The sequence below is a fragment of the Gymnoscopelus braueri genome, assembly GCF_963280865.1.
Source record: "Gymnoscopelus braueri genome assembly, chromosome: 23".
Lineage (NCBI taxonomy): Eukaryota > Metazoa > Chordata > Actinopteri > Myctophiformes > Myctophidae > Gymnoscopelus > Gymnoscopelus braueri.
Genome location: NC_137625.1, coordinates 34,820,483 through 34,841,730, shown reverse-complemented (window position 1 = coordinate 34,841,730; position 21,248 = coordinate 34,820,483). Strand labels below are relative to the sequence as shown.

The 21,248-nt window shown below is 41.2% G+C and overlaps 1 protein-coding gene across 2 annotated transcripts in view; it reads left to right on the top strand.

The window, feature by feature from the left end:
- nrf1 (nuclear respiratory factor 1) overlaps positions 1-21,248 on the top strand; it is a 38,263-nt gene that overhangs the window by 14,007 nt on the left and 3,008 nt on the right. Inside the window, exons 7-14 of one of the 2 annotated variants that reach the window (XM_080421610.1) lie at positions 4,887-5,045; positions 6,160-6,381; positions 6,954-7,052; positions 8,090-8,137; positions 9,559-9,624; positions 10,433-10,590; positions 14,724-14,839; positions 19,455-19,520. In XM_080421610.1, coding sequence (XP_080277736.1) covers positions 4,887-5,045; positions 6,160-6,381; positions 6,954-7,052; positions 8,090-8,137; positions 9,559-9,624; positions 10,433-10,590; positions 14,724-14,839; positions 19,455-19,520 — 934 coding nt within the window. The remainder of the gene's footprint in view (positions 1-4,886; positions 5,046-6,159; positions 6,382-6,953; positions 7,053-8,089; positions 8,138-9,558; positions 9,625-10,432; positions 10,591-14,723; positions 14,840-19,454; positions 19,521-21,248) is intronic. The other variant, XM_080421611.1, reaches the window with a different exon arrangement.

Below are 21,248 nucleotides of genomic sequence, written 5' to 3'. Positions count from 1 at the left end.
TATGGACAGTATGTCCTTATGTACAGTCATTATGGACAGACCGAGATATGGACAAAATCAAATAAAATGTTCTTTTACCAAACACCTTGATATGATATCGATATTGTGGAGATGCTTTCAGTGCTTTCATTGAGATGCTATTAGTGCTTTTAGCTATTGGTGCTTTCACAATCTTTTAAAACAATTCATTTTGATAAATGATCATCAGTAATGCCCATATAATAACCGAACGGCCAAATAAAATAAAAGCTAGATCGGTCAGGTGGGTTCAGAAGATGACATCACCTTACTGTAATGCAGCCTTTAAAAGCAGGAATGCCATATTTTGTCATCTGATATCCAACATCCCAGACCATATCTACTGTAGTCTCATATCACAATATCCATATCGTCCCTGTCAGTGCAGAAACCTCTCACCTCCATATTCTAACGTTTTGTGTTTTTTCGTAAATTAAAGCCCCTACTTGATCATACTACAGCGTCACACAACGGCATCAAAAGTAGCAGATCTACAAGCAAACTTGTAGATCTGCTACTTTTGCTGTTTTTGAATTTGATTTTGAATCCTGAAAAGTAACAGTTTTGGACATATGAGGTTTCCACCCGACAGAGACGATATATACGCAGCACTATCGATGTATTGCCCAGCTCTATCACAGAGTTATTCCAGGGGTCCTGGTTGGGTTGGGAGGTCTGTTTACAGTGGTGTAAAGCAGTGGTTTTCAACCCTTTTCATATCACGGTCCATCATTTATTCGGCATTTGAGCCACGGAACCACCATTTGAGATTTCGACTCTCAGACCCAAAACCTAGAATATTTTGTTATTGTTGGAGAGGATTTTGTCCACAATTGCATGCTGGTATTACCATAGGAGAGATTGATTGATTGATTGATGTACTTTATTTAGTAAGACACGAGAACAACAATACATGGACAAGATAACAGGCAAACGTTGATCAAAATCACAATTGTTTAATAAAGTAATGCAGATGTTTAACAATAATTTAACTCTTTGTATAATGAAACCAAATCATTTTACGCTCTCAAGAGTTAAAGATCTATAAGGGTCCATTTGGTTACCAACGCCATCATCTAGCTGGGGACCACCTGGAACCCCCTCAAGGACCACTGGTGGTCCCCGGACCACTGGTTGAGAACCACTGCTGTAAAGTCACTAAGCACATTTACTCAAGTACTGTAGGCTACTTAAAGGACCACTTACTTCACCCATTCTCAACCCACCTTCATATAATTGGTCCTCACTAATGCTCATTATAAAATAGCAGCATTTTTGTCTACTCACTCTGTGTCTCAGAGGAGGGCTGTGAACGGTTCAAAAACCCCACCTACCAGTGACATCATCGGTAGGCAAATTTGGTCATTTCAAACGAGATTTCACATTTTTGAATGTATTTTTTTATGATTGCGAGAACAATGGCTTCTATCATAGCAACGTTCCAGGTAAAGAAAGCCTGCAGTTTCTATTGGCTTGGTTTCCCCATCGATGATGTCACCGGTAGGCGGCATTCCAAACTGTCCACGGCCCTCGCGGAGCGAGGACACAAAAACGGTACCATATTATAATAAGCGCTAGTGAGGACTGATCTGATTATATGAAGATTGAAAATAGGTTAAGTCGTCCTTTAAGTAAAACAAAATCGGAGGGCTTCTTCCACAACTGTGTGTTTTCATATGGAGCAGCAGGTGATATGGTGGGGGTGGGAGGGGGGGGGTGTAATTACCTCTAGCAGCCCCTTATGAGGACCAGGGCCTCCTTAGATGTTGATTGGAGCGCAGCATGTAGGATTAGGATTTGGGTGTGAGAGGGAGGCATGCCACTTAACTCGCCAACCACTGTAATTAGGCCATCTGCCCTCGTGCATTACATACATGCATACACATACTGTACATCCATTGCCACGCGCACACACACACACACACACACACACGCACACGCACACGCACACACACACAGACACCGGAGCAGCATCTTAGCTGCTAGCTTAGCTTACCTTCTCCTGTTGCTTGTGTTACTAGGCCAGTGTTGTTGCTAGTGCCTCTATAGCAGGGGTCTTCAACGTTTTTCAGGCCAAGGACCCCTTAACTGAGAGAGAGATGAAGCAGGGACCCCCCACTACATAATATTATCTATACAATATTTTTGCAGATTCAACTTTTCCATCAATTTCATAGATAGCTTCATAGGCGTTTTCGGCAGCACTATCACCAGTGTTGTGTAAATTATGGGTTCCCAAACTTTTCAGCCCGTGACCCCAAAATAAGGCGGCCATTGACTCGCGACCCCACCTAACCATGGAGGTAATTTATGCACATAAACTTGCATGTTCGGTGGCATTTGAAATGTATTAAAATGGTAAAATGTACTATTTGTAATCATTTTAGGTTGTATTTCATCCATTCTGTTGAATTTAGAATAAAAAAAATAAATAAAAAAAATGATTTTTATTTTTATTTTTTTATGACCCAAAATAAATTCGCGACCCCACCGTCAGTCTCCCGCGACCCCAAGTGGGGTCGCGACCCCAACTTTGGGAACCCCTGGTGTAAATGAACGTATTTTGTTTGTTTACACATCTCTATTATGTTGGTTCCGTACTTGGTCTGCTCTTTTTCCCCTCCACACCAAACCTTTTTGCCGAAAATAGCAGATCTACAAGCTCACGACACGTTGTAGATCTGCTATTTTCTGTGAAAGTTCCCTCCAGAATAGGGATGCTATGGTTCAAGTGCATGTAAATAAAAGGTTTCCCATCACACAAAGATTTGGCGGACCCCCTGTAGTAACTCTGAGGAACCCCTAGGGGTCCCGGACACCCTGCTCTATAGACATAGCGATCATTTACAGTAGTGACATAATGTATCGTCGCTGTCAGGCAGAAACGTTGTATCTCCATAATATTATATCTACTCTTTTCTTTTTCATGTGTGAAAATAGCAGATCGGCTATTTTTGTGCACCACCATTGTACAACGAAGTATAATACAATGCTTAAGTGGTTAATTCGACTAATTGGTTGATTATAAAAAAAAATCTATAAAGATTGTCGTTTCGATTTGTGGATATATAAGAAGAAAATTATTATCATTAAAAAAAACTGCTTAATTATTTGATTAACCTAGAAGAAGGAAAGTCAGTTATTGGTTCTAAATGTCCGTGATTGATATATTTCCGATGCCTTGCCCAGCCCTAGGGCTTTGGAGTGGGAGTGGAGGTGGGGGGATTTATTTAGTCCAGAACCATATTTAGCCTGTGATGTCAGGAGGACAAGCGGACGCAGCAGAGCCTCGCTGCTGTGCAACATAATCCTCCCTGTGATGTCTGCATGTCACCAGGACACCCAGGACAACCTCCTGTCCCTGTGTGTGAGTGTGAATGCACTCGCCCGCTTGTGAAAGTGTTGTCCCTTTTTCCACTGGGGTTGAACCGGTTTCATTATTTTTTTCCGGCCTAATCTTGAACCAGTTCAGAGTGTTTCCACTGAAAGTGAATTGGTTCAGAATCGTAAAAGTTGTTTCGGATCTGTCACTATTCTATAGGTTGGATGATGCAGATGCGATGGCAAAAGCCAGCAAAAAGCAATGTTTTTAGCAGGACAGTCAGTCTTGTTGGTGGGAAAGCAAATCAGATTAGATTAGAGACCCCCTCCCCCCTTATTTAGGGACGCTCTCCAAAAAAATGCAACCTGCTGGACAAAGCAATCAGTCCCCAATTGTGTGCTTCATGTTTTCGTTGGTCAGCCATCACTTGTCTTAGTTGTTCATTAATGGTACGCCTACCTAAACACTGGTTCACTCAATAAAAAAATAATGAAGTATATTGTTGCTGTCGGGCAGAATGATCAAAATGATCGCCCTACTTGATCATACTACAACGTCACACAAGAGCATAGAAAGTAGCAGATGCACAAGCTCACAACGTCTCCCATGGCGAGTGGTGGTGTTCAGTTGATGTTCCAGTGTCTCTTTTTAGAAAGCCAGTGGCTCTATTTGTGGGGCGAACACATCAGTACACAGCACTGGCAGCAAGGATCAATGTACAGCTTCGCCTACCTGCTCAAGGGCGTGTGTGTGTGTGTGTGTGTGTGTGTGTGTGTGTGTGTGTGTGTGTGTGTGTGCGTGTGTGTGTGTGTGTGTGTGTGTGTGTGCGTGTGCGTGTGTGTGCGTGTGCGTGTGTGTGTATGGTGAGAGAGAAAGCAGGAGAGGACAGACTTTCTGCAGTGTTATGGATAGTTTGAAGTGTGTGTGTGTGTGTATGGTGAGAGAGAAAGCAGGAGAGGACAGACTTTCTGCAGTGTTATGGATAGTTTGAAGTGTGTGTGTGTTACTGATTCACATCGAGTGGCCTCGCTGCACTTTGCAATTTTTAATGACTTCATCTTATCGCTCACCTCCTTTCTCCACCTCTGTCTTGTCTGTCTGTCTGTCTTCCTGCCCCTCTGTCTGTCTGTCTTCCTGCCTCTCTCTCTGTCTGCCTATCTTCCCTCTCTCTGTCTACCTGTCTGCCTGTTTGTTTCTCTCTCCTTTTATCTTTATCAAGTACAGTTTATCGAGTAATGTTCCTTTTTCTCCTTTGTACATGTAATGTTTTGTATTTGTTGATGACATGCATTATTGTGTAAATTTTTATGCTATGTTGATGAATTGAATACATAGGACCACAATGGAAACAACTTTTTTTTGTTATCCTTTTAGCCTTAATGTATGAGTGTGCCACGTGCTGTTTACATTTCTGACTAATAAATCAATCAATCTATCTCTCTCTCTCTGTCTGTCTTATCTCACTGTGTGTGTGTCTCTGTGTGTCTCTGTGTGTGTCTGTGTGTGTCTCTGTGTGTGTCTCTGTGTGTCTGTGTGTGTCTCCCAGGCCCAGCTGCGAGCGTTCATCCCAGAGATGTTGAAGTACTCGACGGGCCGAGGGAAGCCCGGCTGGGGCAAGGAGAGCTGCAAGCCGGCCTGGTGGCCCGAGGACATCCCCTGGGCCAACGTCCGCAGTGACGTCCGCACAGAGGAGCAGAAACAGAGGGTGAGAGAGATAGAAAGACAGCCTTTTACAATCACATTAATTTGTTCTCCACTGACCTCTATAATGCACTTATAAGGCTTCATAATATGGCTTCATGGTTATTATTTATTATATTTATTATTATGAATCGCCGTCCTCTTCACGTTGTTCGTGATGACCTCTTCCTTTTTTTCTTGATAAAAAAAATATATCTTCTTTTTTTGGTTGCCAATGCGCGACCCCAACGGCACATAGACCCATAGTTAACCTCTGTTTTAGCCAGTGCCTAGGGAAATTAAAGCACCCCTCCGTTTCTTTGCGCGTTGCATTGTTGTCAACTTGTTGAAAACCAGTTCAACTCTGGCACAGGACGGGTGGGTGTGTGTGCCACAGGCATACATGCGTCTGTCAGATTGCTCATAATTCCTCCTTCCTGCTTCATAGAGCTACAGTAGACCTGCACTCGCATTTCATTGAAAATGAATTACTAGGCGTCCCGATCTTTAACCCATTAAGACCGGGAACACATCTGTGTAACCACTTTATCTATTATTTTATACTTTGGCTTTTAAAAAATAGCAGATCTACAAGCTCATAGTTTCACTTGGCACTTGGTGCCGCGCTATGAGCTTGTATATCTGCTATTTTTGAAAACTCGTGAAAATGTGTGCAAATTTTTTAATATATATATATTTTTTAGCAAAATATTTTAACTAAAATCTTTGCTTCTGGGGGTCCCTGGAACAACATATTTTGATGGGGATCGGCGGCCAAAAACATGTAATTTTGGGCGTTCTTGATAAGAAAAAGTTTGAGCACCACTAATATACAGTAGCAACAATAGCGTTTCAGAAAAATTAAGACATTTGTTGAGACATTTGACAGTTACCTATGTTCACTTAAAAAAAAATATATTCAAAGACCAAATTTTCCACGATATTTTTTTTGTTGCAGATCTACAAGCTCATAGTGCGGCACTCTGTGCCGTGCCATGAGCTTGTAGATCTGCTATTTTTTAATAGCCAAAGAAATCTAACAATGACACACAGATGCGTTCCCGGTCTTTATGGGTTAAGTAAAGTGTTACCACTCAATTCCAATGTTTTTTAAAGTCCATCCGTCCGTCTGTCCCCAGGTGTCGTGGACCCAGGCCCTCAGAACCATCGTGAAGAACTGCTACAAGCAGCACGGCCGCGAGGACCTGCTGTACGCCTTCGAGGACCACGCCGTGGTCACCACGCACACCGCCACCCAGCACCATCACCTGACCACCACGCAGGGCATCGCCCACCTCATGCCCTCGCAGACCGTGGTGCAGACCGTCAACAACCCCGACGGAACCGTGTCACTCATCCAGGTATGAAGCCAGGAGCACCAGAATATTGTTTGTATGTGCAAAAAGCAGATGTGCAGTATGTGCAGACACAATATAAATGACTATTTACCTAATACAGGTTAAAACAAATGCATAAAGAACTAAAGAAATTCAAACTCCATTCACACCCCGCTCTCTTCCCTGACCACTTGGTACAGTCTGACTAGGTGTTTGACGCGTGATTATGAATCTCACCAACGTTATGTTTATAAAACCCACAGACACAATTAACTTTCACTTGCAACATGACGTGTTGCGATGTGACATGTTTTGAGCTTGTAGATTGGCTTTTTTCCCCCGCAACTTTTGCATGGCACTCTTGTATAACGTAGTAGAGAATTCATAAAAAAATTATAATAAACATAAAAAGTTGAAATATGAGAGGGAGGGGGCGGGCTAATTTAAAATCTAAAATGTTTGTACCCCCCTTTTTTCTGAAGTACTGTATAAACAATAAAAAGTTGAAAAATGGAGATACAAGGTTTCTGCCCGACAGCAACGATACAAAGTGTCTGTTCTCATTTCAAACGGTAATGTGTTGACTTGTCTCTCAGGTGGGCACGGGGCACACGGTGGCCACCCTGGCAGACGCCTCAGAGCTGCCCGGGGTGACGGTGGCACAGGTCAACTATTCCACTGTGACGGATGGAGAGGTAACGTCTTTCTAATGTTATATGTCAAATATGTATGTTCATAAAGTTCAGCTTTTGCAGGCACACAGGCAGTAACTGTACTATCTATCTACACACACACACACTCGCAGAATCTCTGCGTGCGTGTGTATCTGTCAACCAGCCCATCGCCTATCTCTAAAACCGTTCGAAAACCGATCGACTTAAACTTGGCGTGTGTATGGACGAGGACCAGAGAGTGTGCAGTGGCCAGTCGGTCAGATCAGCGGTTTTCCCGAAAAAAACCCACACAAATCCACAAATCTCTGTCCACCAAAACAATAGCTATCAGGCCTAGTCAGGCTAGGGCTTTCACCAACTAGTCTAGTAGTAGTCGACTAGTATAACCACTAGTCGACCTTGTTGGTACTAGTCGAATAGTTTTTTTTTAAATGCCATAGTAATGGCCCATCTTACTATTATTATTATCCTCCTGACTTTATTTTTTATCAAAAGGGGGTCAAAAGTATGCCCAATAAAAGCCTATTATTGGGCAATGGGGATCCTTGGAGACGCTGCTGTGGTGCTGTGCTGCTGTGCCAGAAGCGCTTCCCTTAAAACGCCATAAAAATAAGGGAAGGAGGATAATAATAATAGTAATATAGTAGTAGGATGGCATTAAAACAATGCCCCCCCTAAAAAATTTAAATAAAAAAAAAAAAAAAAAAAATATATATATTTTTTTGTAATTACTTTTTTATTCGACTAGTCGACTACCACTGGGTCAAATTAGTCGACCTGTAAAAATCTCTAGTCGTGAAAGCCCTAAGTCAGGCTGTGGCTCCTAAAGGCTACCAAATATCATATCATAATGTATTATATACGTACTATAAGTGATGGTAAAATATAGAGGTTAGATATAAACAACCATAATAACAATATAGTATAATGTATAATTCTTCTACATGTACGCGTCCCGAATACGGAAATAAACAATTTCACTGTAATTCCATGTATGCTTTGCAACCGGCATGTCCTTTTGTACCAACGATACCAAGTTGTCTCTCCCTCCTCACCAGATGGTGTGTCGTGCTTTACAGACATCGGACGGCTCACCACAGATTATCGTAAGCAGACAGAACTCCTCCATTATTCCATCTCCCTGTTGCCTGTTTGGCTCTGTTTGTGCCCCAGCGCTACACCCTGTTGATAGAGTGTTATAACATAACCCTTGCATATCCTCACAGTGGTGGAAAGTAACTAAGTACATTTACTGAAGTACTGTAGTTGTTTACAATTTTGAGGTAGTTTTTACTTTACTGGAGTACTTCCAATTTTCTATAATTTTACTTCTACTCCACTAAAATATTGTACTTTTTACTCCACTGCTATTGAAAAACTTGAGTTACTAGTTACTTTGTTGATTGGATTATTATTACAAAACCACTTCAGACCTATATGTACTTAGGCTAATTGAAGATCTACTTGTAGATCTGCTATTTTCTAAGGATTTTTATACTTTTTATACATTTGAAAACTTGCGAAATGGGACATTCTGCATGATGAGTACTTTTACTTTTGGTACTTTATTAAAAGTTTATTTTAATTCCATTACTTTTGTACTTTTACTCAAGTAAACTTTTAATACTGACTATTTCTACAATAGGGTATTGATACTTTTACTTAAGTAAAAAAAAAGAGTACTACATCCATCACTAACTGCATCTCCTCATGACTTCTCTTCTTTTTTTACAACGACCTCTTTACCTGTTCTTCACTTTCACTGTTTACATGGCAACACCTTCAGGGTTTATTTAACCCATTAAAACCGGGAACGCATCTGTGTAACCACTTAAACCATTATTTTATACTTTGGCTATTCAAAAATAGCAGATATACAAGCTCATAGTACGGCACCGAGTGCCCCGCTATGAGCTTGTAGATCTGCAAAAAAAAACGTAAATATTTGTGCAAATCTTTGAATATATATATATTTTTAAAGCGAAATTTTTTTACTCAAATCTTTGATTCTGGGGGGTCCCTGTGACAACACATTTTGGGATGAGGGGGGGGGGGGGGTACGCGGCCAAATTCATTTTGGGGGCCCTTGACATGAAACAGTTTAAGAACTTATAGCAACTAAAGGTAAAAAAAAACAAAAAACTGTTAGGATTTAGAAGACATTTGTAGAATCCTTAGAAGCAAAGATTTGAGTTAAAAATGTTCACTTTAAAAAAAAAAAGCAGATCTACAAGCTCATAGCCCTTTAGAGTGGTTGTTCAGCAGCATCTCCCCATCTCCCTTGGACTTTAGTAAACAGAAAATACATTTTCAGCTGGGTTGCCAATTTCAGCCAATCAGAGGAGAGTACCCACATATCAGCTTAAATGTTATAGTGTTCCAGTTCAAAATTCTGTCTGATCACTTCTTTGTGTCATTACTTCCAATTTCTCTTGTTTATCCGATATCCTGTGTTGAGCTCTCTCTCTCCTGATTGGATCAAATTGGTGTCCCGACCTGAAAATTGCATTTTTTTTTTTTTTCTAAGACCTGGAGAGAAGGGGAGACTCCCGAACAAACACTACATAGTAACGGTTACTATCAGAATATAAAGGTATTTAACACTTCAACACAAGAATATCACTTTACCCTCTACCTTTCATTAAAATGAATGAATGAATGAATGAATCATAGAGGGCAAACCTGACTGTGAATATACAATATAATAAATAAAGAGCATGGACATATAGTAAATACAGTATACAAAAAGGACATTTCATATCAGGTGTTTTGTCATGTCTCACCCTTTCAGGGTAACCGGAAGAGCGGGCACCTCGATGTTAAATTGGCTATTCTTTCCACAATATTTGGAAAACGGTCTTCAGTAATGTAAAGTGTACATGATCAGAACATGCTTGAACACTCAACAATTAAGGCCTAATATCTCTACAATTGCTACAAAACCTGTATTGCCAGCCATTTTGGGGCATCAACCAGAAGTTGAAGGATAAATTTAAGTCTGATAATGATGTGCCGTGCATGTTCACATCATGTATACTTTACATTACTTAACCCATTCAATCTGAATGGCTATTCAAAAATAGCAGATCTACAAGCTTGTATCGCGGCACTAGATCTGCCATTTTTGAAAAATCATGAAATTTTGTGCAAATCTTTGAATATATATATATATATATATTTTTAAGGGAACATTTGTAACTCAAATCTTTGCTTCTGGGGGTCATTTCCCAAATTCGTAATCTTTTTACATTTTGGAAAAAAATAGCTAATTTAACATCAAAGTGCCCTCTCTTCCTGTATCACTCTTCACTCACTCACTCATTCATCTTTCGTTCTCTTTTTTTTAACTTTTTGACCTTCTCCCACCATGCCCCCCCCCCCCTCTCTCTCTCCCTTGTCAGGTGGAACAGAACTGGGCGACCCTCCAGGGAGGAGAGATGACCATCCAGACCACCCAGGCGTCCGAGGCCAACCAGGCCGTGGCCTCCCTGGCCGAGGCCGCCATCAACGCCTCCCACGACATGCAGCCCGGGACCACCGTCACCATGGCCCTCAACAGGTGACGCATGGATTAAAGCATTTATGGCTCGCGCCTCGCGCGAGTAAATATCCCCCTTTTTTCGTTTCCTACATAAAACATATATATATATATATGTCACAGTATGATTGGAGAACCAGTCAGATTGAAAAAGGTGCACTCGTCCTCACCGACGGAGGCGCACCGTCTGAAGGGGACTTGAGCCACGAGAGGCACCACCGAGCGAGCTCAGGCGAGTGAGTCGCCGTGCCGAGTGTTGCAAAGTCACCTTCAGCCGACTCAGCGCCGTCAATCATACCCCCCCCCCCCCTAGTCTCGGTACCTCCGAGACGTCATTTCCTCTTTTGACGGAGGGGCCCGCCCCGCCGCGGGGGAGAGCGGGAGGTGAACTCGAAGAAAACAAGCCTTTTTCAATCTGACTGTAACATATATATTTCAAAAGATTAAAAAACAAACCAATTCACAACTTTTCATCAATTAAAAACAATTTCAACATTTTTCAAAAGTATTTCATGAATGAAATAAAAACCTCAAATCATTTCCATTTTTTTTTTGTTTTTGAAGAAGTAGTGAAAATAGAGCTTGTTGTGAGCTTGTAGATCTGCTATTCACTAGTTTGGGTCCCAGGCAAACGTTTCTATCTCCGTCTCTCTCTCATTATCACTAGATCCACAAACGCAAAACGTGTCGCTTCGTGCCACGTTTCGAGCTTGCAGATCTGCAATTTTTGATGCTTTTGTGTGACGCTGTAGTATGATCAAGTAGGGCGTTAATTTACGAAAAAAACACAACCAATTTAAATATGGAGAGAAGAGATTTCTGCCCCGACAGCAACGATATACTGAATATAAATGGATGAATACATTGGCATGTGCCTCATTAAAGCCGGATGCATGCTTTAATGAGGTCGTAAAAAGTATAATTGGAAGTGATTTTTTACTTGTTTCTAAATGCAGTTTGTACAACAACACAACACACCTCAACACAAGGATGCATGCACACACACACACACACACACACACACACACACACACACACACACACACACACACACACACACACACACACACACACACACACACACACACACACACACACACACACACACACACACACACACACACACCAAGCACCTCACGAGAGTGCAAGTGCACGGACACAATTTGTGTTAAACAGGAAGTGTATATTTAGCACGTTGAGTTAAAACCCTGGGGGGAGGGGGGGGTCCTTGGTTACTAGGGGCGGAGCCAGAAAACATGGAGTCGCGTGAGTGGCCTCCATAATTGCACAGGTAGCTCTTGACAGCTGTACCCTATGTGTGAGACCGGTGTCAGGACAGGATGCTGACACCCCCCCCCCCCCCCCCCCATGGGGAACCAGAGTCGAGTACCATCCTCTTCTTCGTTCAGCATTTATTTAATTAGCCTTCTTACAGTAAGCATGACTGTCTCCTCATGCACGTGTTTGTTCACGTCACGAAATGAATTGAAATGCTTGTCGCTGCAAAAAAATTGCAACTTTCTGTTGGCTGAAAGACTTTTTTTTAGAAAAGCAAGATTTTGCGGAGATAAGACAAAAGAGTTTTCAGTGACATGCATGCAGCTCATTTGAGTAACTGTTGCATGGTTGACATTTTAAAGCTACAATCCATAAGATTAATGTCCCTCCTGACAGAGACTTGTAAAGCTACAATCTGTAAAATGTATGTCGCTCCTGACTAGTATAGGTAACTACAAAAAAAAGATGGCGACTCATTTAGTGTCAACTGCTTCTAATAACCCAAAGGAAGAGTACGGACACCACCTCTCAACCAGTGTTGCCATATTTTGCGAGAGAAATAAGCAACCAAGTGTATGAAAACAAGCCCAAAAGAAGCAAATAGGCTACGGCTATTTGAAAATAGCCGATCTACAAGCTCACACCGCGTTGTGAGCTTGAAGATCTGCTTTTTAAAATTTTTATTAACCAATAAATGTATTTAACCCATTCATTCCAGGAACGCATCTGTGTCATTTTAGATTTTAGCTATAGCCCATTATTTTATACTTTGGCTACTCAAAAATAGCATATCTACAAGCTTGTAGAGCTGCTATTTTTGAGAAATATTGAAAATGTGTGCAAATCTATGAATATTTGAACATTTGTAACTCAAATATTTGCTTCATGGGTGTCCCTGGAACAAAACATGTATATCTGCTATTTTTGAATAGCCAAATCTTAAAATGACACAGATGCATTCCCCGGTCTTAATGGCTTAAACTACTTTTGCTAAGGACCCCCTAGAACCCCCCCAAGGACCCCACTTTGAGAACTACTGCTCTAACCATAGAGATTGGTTAACCCTTTATTGTGAAAAAAATAGTCCCGGATTGCTGCTTGAATGATTCCTAAAAGGAGCGATCATCATCCAACTCCATTCTCCATTGGTGTGGGACATTGAGAGGCAGTGTGCATGGTGTTCTCAGGTGTGTCTCCTCTCAGGTGTGGATCAGTGAGTCCCACTGGGCCTCGTTAAATCCATGTTTACCTCAGGTGAACCTCCACGGAGAGGTCTCTGGAACATTTTATCCCACTGTTTCCCAAACCTGTGGGTCGTGGACCAATTTGTGGTGGTCATGGTCCCATTTATATGGGTTACGAGTAAATAATTTTTTTTTCTTTTCTTTCACCACAAAAAAAATTGTAATCATTAAAGAATTTCAGAACAATTCCCAAAAAATCGAAAACATTTTATGAATAAAAAAAAAAAACGCTGAAGAAGTTGTGAAAATAGCAGATCTACAAGCAATTTTTCGGCTTTAGCTCACGGTACCAAAATGCCAAAAATTGCAAAAATGGCATTCATAAAATCGCCGTCCTAAAATGTTGAACTTAGTTGTGGACAGGTGTTGAAAATTAGCACTCGTGCCATGCTATACAGGGGCGCTGACTTTTGTGCGCGACCATGGGGGCTGAACTTGACCACCACTCGCGCCCCCCCCCCCTCCACCCACTGCGTCGCGGGCATGTAGGCGCGCGAAGCGCGCGCGATTTTTTTTGCTTAATTAATTCATTAAATGACCATAAAACAACATTAACAACACTAGTCTCTACCCATCCTTCAGTGTGTCCCATCCTCAAATGTTTTACTTAAATAAAAGTACTTATTTTAGTAGTAGCCTATAGTTACTTCTACTCCACTACATATAGACAAATATTGTACTTTTACTCCACTACAATTATTTGATAACTTTATTTACTATAGTTACTTTGTAGATTTTTATTATTATTATTACAAAACCACTTATACAGTATATATACTTTGGCAATTTGAAAATAGCAGATTTGCGATGCGTTGTGAGCTTGTAGATCTGCTATTTTCAAAGAATTTGTATACATTTTACACGTTTGAAAACTTGTGAAATGGGACCTTCTGCATAATGAGTACTTTTACTTTTGGTACTTTAAATACATTTTGATACCAATACTTTTCTACTTTTACTCAAGTACATTTTGAATACCTTACTTTTACTTGTAATAGAGTATTTTTACACCGCAGAATTTATACTTTTGTTTAAGTAAAACATTTTAGTACTTTTTCCACCACTGGTATTCAGTGCATGCAGTGAGTGACTGTTAGTGCACACAGGACGAGGGAGTCAAGGGACACAGCATAGCGACCCTTCATTTCAATAAGGGCACACGGCAGAGCCAAAACCTGCAGAACATGTTTAGCACACAGCCATAGCCATGGTTCACATGACGCTTGGTGCCGAGTCCCCCTGGTCTAAACAAGTTGTGTTCGATTTTTCGAGCCGCAATAGCCCCGCCCCCCCCCGCCGCGAGCCGTTTCTCTGTCTGGGCAATTGTTCTAGGTGTCAACGGCGCGTTAACACCTATCTGCGCCCCGCTATAGTAATGGTAATAGTAATGGTACTGTAAGTTTGAGCCTGACATCTGAGATTCATGAGGGGGCTGACCAATTGACTGTGGGGGCGCTAGCCCCGACGCCCCCACGTCATCGGCGCCCCTGATGCTATATACACTGTAAACAATGCATCTGGTTCGTTCAATGTAATTGTGATGTCCATATCAAATAAATAAACATAACATAACATAAGTATAGTATTGTAATACAAACCTGTGTGTGTGTGTGTGACTGTGTGTGTTAACAGTGAGGCAGCAGCGCATGCCGTGGCCACGTTGGCAGAGGCCACTCTTCAAGGCGGAGGGCAGATCGTCCTGGCCGGGGAGACGGCAGCCGCCGTCGGGGCGCTGGCAGACGCCACAGGTGTGATACCATGACCTGTACCACTTCCACTTCATGTTAACCCTAACCCTAGTTTGGCTTTAGTTTAAGCTAAAACTCACTGAATGGATACAATATTTTTATTGAATATAAAATGAGCAATATATTTATTTTGGTTTGGTGTTGAATTGGATCTGTCTTTAGGTACTCTTAGAAAGCACATTACATCTCCCTACCGATAGGGACTCCCGCAGTACAAACTAGATCCAAAACGACAGGTGGTATTTTGGGTGGTGGAGGGTGAGCAGGAGGTTTTAAAGCAGCAGCAGAACGGAAAAACAAGCAGTAGGCAGCAGCAAAACGGCAAGCAAGGAATAAGCAGTGCAACTTCCCAATTTAAATAGGGTGCTCTTAACCCTTTCAGACCAAGAACGCATCTGTGTCATTTTAAGATTTCTTTGGGCTATTCAAAAATAGCAGATAGCTCATAGCGCGGCACCGAGTGCCGCGCTATGAGCTTGTAGATCTGTTATTTTTTGGGAAAATGCGTGCAAATCTTTGAATACATATGTATATATATTTTTTTTTACAAAAGAAAATCTAAATCTTTCGTAGAATCGGAACCTCAGGTCTTAATGGGTTAAGTGAGTATGTGATTGGTTGAGAATAGAAGCATGAAGCTGAGACCGACCAATGGTCGGAAGAACTGACATTCTGTTGGATGATGTCGCCTGATTCGCTCCGTTCGGTCCTATGTAACTCGAATTTCCAAACGTCACCCATTACGTATGCAAGTCAGGAAATGACTAGAATTTTACATTTGAAGCCCCCTCCCCCCAAAAGCCGCTGTGACTGGGTGCCCGTCCCCGCTCCTTGGAAGTAGGATCAGTACCAGACCGAGAAGCACAGTGAGAAATCAGTCTGGATTCCAGGCTAGGCATTTTCAGAGCATGTTCATTTTTAAAACAAACTGCAAAATCAGCCTCTAGGGTTTCATGCCCCTTTAAGCCATTAACCCATTAACACATTGGGTGCCAAAACCGTATATATACGGTTTTGCGCATACTAACGTTGAGTGCCAAAACCGTATATATACGGTTTTTGAAAAAAAAAAAGAAGAAAATTCCTTTTTTTTTTTTTTTTTTTTTTTATTATTATTTTTTTTTTCCTTCACAGCAACAGGAAATATCACTCCTACAAGATTTAGACTCCAATCCACCTCCTGGTTAACTTATGACTTCAAAAACCTGTATCTCGGCTCCTGTGCACTTTTTTTTTTTACAATGTTAATTTAACTATTTTCAACAGGCTGCAACTGTGGAATGGATTTCCGAATGTTTTAAATTTTTTCCCCCCGATTGTACGAGACCTGTATGTGTGTAATGAGGGGATCACCGTGAGGACGGTGATCACTGAAAATATTTTGTGACTACTTGAAAAAGGTTCAAAATCTTTAAAAAGTCCTGGCACTCAAAGTATAATATTTTAATAAACCTCTGGCACCCAATGTGTTAACTGCCAGAGGTATTTTCATATTTTTTTAGCCAGTGCTAGAGATTTTTCATTGAAAAAAAAGAAGTACTCAGGAGCCGAGATACAGAATTTTTAAGTTAACAAGGAAGTGGATGGGAATCTAGATCTTCGAAAAATCATATCTCCTTGGTCTTTGGGTCAAAAAAAAAAAAAAAAAGTAAGTTCACGTAGATCTACGCGACTGGCACGTGGCGGCTTTAAATAGGTTCGCGTAGATCTACGTGATTGGCAGTGAATCAGTTAAGACAGGGACAGGGAAAGCATCTGTGTCATTTTAGATTTCTTTGGCTATTCAAAAATAGCAGATCTACAAAAAAATCATGGAAATGTATGCAAATCTTTGAATATATATATTTTTAAAGCAAACATTTTTGACTCCAATATTTGCTTCTGGGGGTCCCTGGAACAATATATTTTGAGATGGAGGTCCGCGGCCAAATATATATAATTTTCGGGGTCCTTGACATGGAAAAAGTTGTCAGAACCACTGATATAGCAACCAAACCACAAAACAATTTGGCCGCAGACCCCCATCTCAAAATATTTTGTTCCAGGGACCCCCCAGAAGCAAAGATTTGGGTTAAAGATTTTCGCTTTAAAAGAATATATATAATCAAAGATTTGCTTCAATTTTAACCATTTAAAAAAAGAAAAGCAGATCTACAAGCTCCGCGCTACGAGCTTGTAGATGTGCAATTTTTTAATAGCCAAAGTATAAAATAATGGTTATGGCTATAATCTAAAATGACACAGATGCGTTCCCGGTCTTAATGGATTAAGCCATTAGGATGGTTGAATCACGGTTCATTCAGCAGAGATAAGTCCTCTACTACAGGAGACTAGAGTCTGAATTAGACTATTTATTTATATTTATTTTTATATCAACAAATATAGCTGGGGGAAACGGTATAAGACAAATGAGTTTCACAAATAAACTAACTTTCCATTAGTGTAGTGTCATTTAACGTCATTACCAGTGCTTTATAATCGTTTATCAATTTCTAATGTTGTGATATTGGACAGAGGTCTTCTGGAGTTTAACTGCAGTGTCAGTGTGTAGTAGAGTGTCCTGTGACAATATACACACTAATCTACACTTAACAGATGGTGTGTGTGTGTGTGTGTGTGTGTGTGTGTGTGTGTGTGTTTGTTGGGGGGGAGGGGTCTAGCGATATTCTTTCTTTTGATACTAATGCTGAATGTGACATTAATGCTAAATAATCAGCATAGCATATGTATTTTTGCACATAGCACATAGGTATGTGTGTCTGTGTCTGTGTGTGAATACCGTTACCCATATGTTTTTTAGGTTGGCAACCTCACACACACACACACACACACACACACACACACACACACACACACACACACACACACACACACACACACACACACACACACAGGGTACACTAGCCTGGGGGTGTGAGCCGGCCTCTGAGGCCTCACGCAGCCCCAGGCTAGTGTACCGGGTGTGTGTCTTAAAGTGCTTTGATCCACTCCATTATCAGTCCATGACCTAATCACCGGGACAGCTGTCAGCACACTGGGACACACTCATACTGGCACACACACACACACACACACACACACACACACACACACACACACACACACACACACACACACACACACACACACACACACACACACACTCATACACACACTCAGTCATGCACATGAATATATAACCCTACTCGACACACGCGCACACGCGCACACACACACACACACACACACACACACACACACACACACACACACACACACACACACACACACACACACACACACACACACACACACACACACACACACACACACACACCGTTGCATGTCCAGCGACATCCCCCATCAATCACAGTGCGTGTCTGGTCTTAGTGGGATGAACGAACAGAAGAATGGATTTAAGCACCTTAAAGCTGATTAGCCGCTATCTCATCTACAGTTAAACAAAATGGACATCAGGGGATGCGTATAGTGCTGCCCACTAGTGTTCACTTCATAAGAAGTGCGTCTGTAACCACCGGCTCTGGTCGAGTGCGTTCTTTTATTCGAGGCCTTTGTTTACAGCTGTTGTCTAAAAGGGACATTTTCAGCACAAATTGTACCGTTAAAATCCTTTTGAATATTGACATGATAATCCTACAGTAGGGAAAACCCTGCCCCACCGCATGTGCAATTTAACCCATTAAAACCGGGAAAGCATCTGTGTCATTTTAAATTATAGCTATATATACTCTGTCAGGTGGAAACCTCATATGTCCAAAACTGTTCACCTCTCAGGATTCAAATTCAAAAGTAGCAGATCTACAAGCTCGAAAGGTCGCGTTTCGTGCCGCGCTTTGAACTTGTGGATCTGCTACGTTTGATACTTTTGTGTGACACTGTAGTATGATCAGTTGTGGAAAGTAACTAAGTACAAGTACTGTACTTAAGTACAATTTTGAGGTATTTTTACTTTACTTGAGTATTTCCAATTTTCAATACTTTTACTTCTACTCCACTACATCTCAGAGGCAAATATTTTTTTACTCCACTACAGTTATTTGAAAACTGTTACTTTGTAGATTTGAATTATTATTACAAAACATACATGAACCACTTCAGCCCTTTATACATTTCGGCCATTTGAAAATAGCAGATCTACTAGTTCACAATGCGACGCATTGTGAGCTTGTAGATCTGCTATTTTTATACATTTTGAAAACTTGAAATGGGGCATTTCTGCATAATGAGTACTTTCACTTTTGTTACTTTTTGTTACCATTTTGAAACCAATACTTTAGTACTTTTACTCAAGTGAATTTAGAATTCTAGACTTTTACTAACAGAGCATTTCTGCATTGCAGTATTGATACTTTTACTAGTAAATTTTTTTTTAAAGTACTTTTTCCACCACTGAGTATGATCAAGTAGGGTGTTAATTTATGAAAAAACACAAAAAGTAAAAACATGGAGATAAAAGATTTCTGCCCGACAGCAACGATATATAAGCAACATAGGTTTGTATTTGTTTATTTAGAATTCAGAATGCATTTGTACAATCGGCCTAAGGTCTTAATGGGTTAATGCTGACTCAGAAATTGGTTAAAGGACAGAATTTGTTTGGAAATGTCCTTTTTAGACGGCGGTTGGAGAACAGAGACCAGGGTCCTCGATGGGACCAAGATCGACAACCAGCACTACCTCAGTGAGTATTTTAAAGCCCAGTCACTACATTCTGTTTGGGGGCTGTTAACGTTGTTTTTGTCTCCAAACAAGGCTCAACACACTGGACCAGAACTACTACACCATCGATGCTATAGCGAGAGAACGTTGGGAATTCAGAGTGGCTGCCCTTTGCTTCCAATATATACATCAAAATATTTTTTTTATTTTCTTGTGTTTCAGTCTATAATGTTTTTGTAGGCGAGGTGTAAGTGAATCTTGCTTGGACCACCTTTGGAGCTGCTAAAGTCCCCATTGTCCTACGTTGAGTCCTAATAGTCCTATTTACATTATTAACCCATTGAGACCTGAAGCCGATTCTACATGTCTCCTAAATCCCAACATTATTCTGAAAAACGTATGTTTCTATATCAGTGGTGCTCAATCTTTTCCATGTCAAGGACCCCCAAAATTATATGTTTTTGGCCGCGGACCCCCATCAAAATATGTTGTTCTAGGGACCCCCAGAAGCAAAGATTTGAGTAAAAAACTGTTCGCTTTAAAAATATATATATTCAAAGATTTGCACACATTTTCACGATTTTTCAAAAATAGCAGATCTACAAGCTCATAGCGCGGCACTCGGTGCCGCGCTATGAGCTTGTATATCTGCTATTTTTGAATAGCCCAAAGTGTAAAATAATGCTTTTTAGCTCAAATCTAAAAATGACACAGTTCCAGGTCTTAATGGGTTAAGGTAGCTCTCGATCACCAAACGGATAACTACAGACTGGCAGTAGAAAGAAGTCGGGAGATCAGTCGGTTGGAAGGTGTGAAAAAAGAGTTTCCAAATGCACCCGACAAACGGCTACTATGGTGCTAAAAATGTCCTATGTCTTTTTCAACAACGAGCCCGCTGCTCTCCGACGGTCGATAGGCTTTTGACGCTTCCCTACAACTTGCAACCCGACGCGACCCAGTGTACCCAGCGCCCATTTACATGAGAGCTACCTTTACAGTCCTACAGTATGTAGGCTCCTACAGTAATAATAGTCCTAGGTAGTTTCTTACAGTCCTATGTAGGTCCTAAAGCCATACATATATAGGTCATATTGACCTCAGCTAATCACTGTGATGCTTTGAAGGGGGGTTGAGAGCTCTGTTTTGAAGTGCCTGGCCCCCAGACCCCGCTGATTGGCTTGTGCACAGACATACCCCACGCACGCACCCACACACGCACGCACGCACGCACGCACACACGCGAACCTGCGCACACACTAGCGCCACACCAGGCACGGCCCTCCATGTCACAGTAATGACGCTCGAGGGGCTGAGGTACTTCTCTACACAATCACCTGCCTCATGGTCAACCATGTCACCAAGCGTTGGCAACAAGTGATGTTAGAAGGACCACCCCCCCCACTGTAGTGGGAGCAACAATGACCCAAAATCCCACACATGATTAGGCCTGTGACAATTATTACATAATCGCCTGATCACAATTATTTGAGATAATCGCAAAAATCTTTTGCATAATCGTCATAATCATTTCCACTTCAAATATATATTCGACTGGCAGTCGAATGAAGTCGGGCGATCAGTCGGTTGGAAGGTGTGAAATATTTCCACTATTAATGCTTTTTTTTTAGTATAGTATAAAGTATAAAGTCATTAAATATTAATGTTATTTTGTCATCTGCCCGGTGCAACTTTTGTTTATGAAGCCTAAAAGGAAATTTAATTTGTATTCATGGTGTTCCAATGTTGTCAG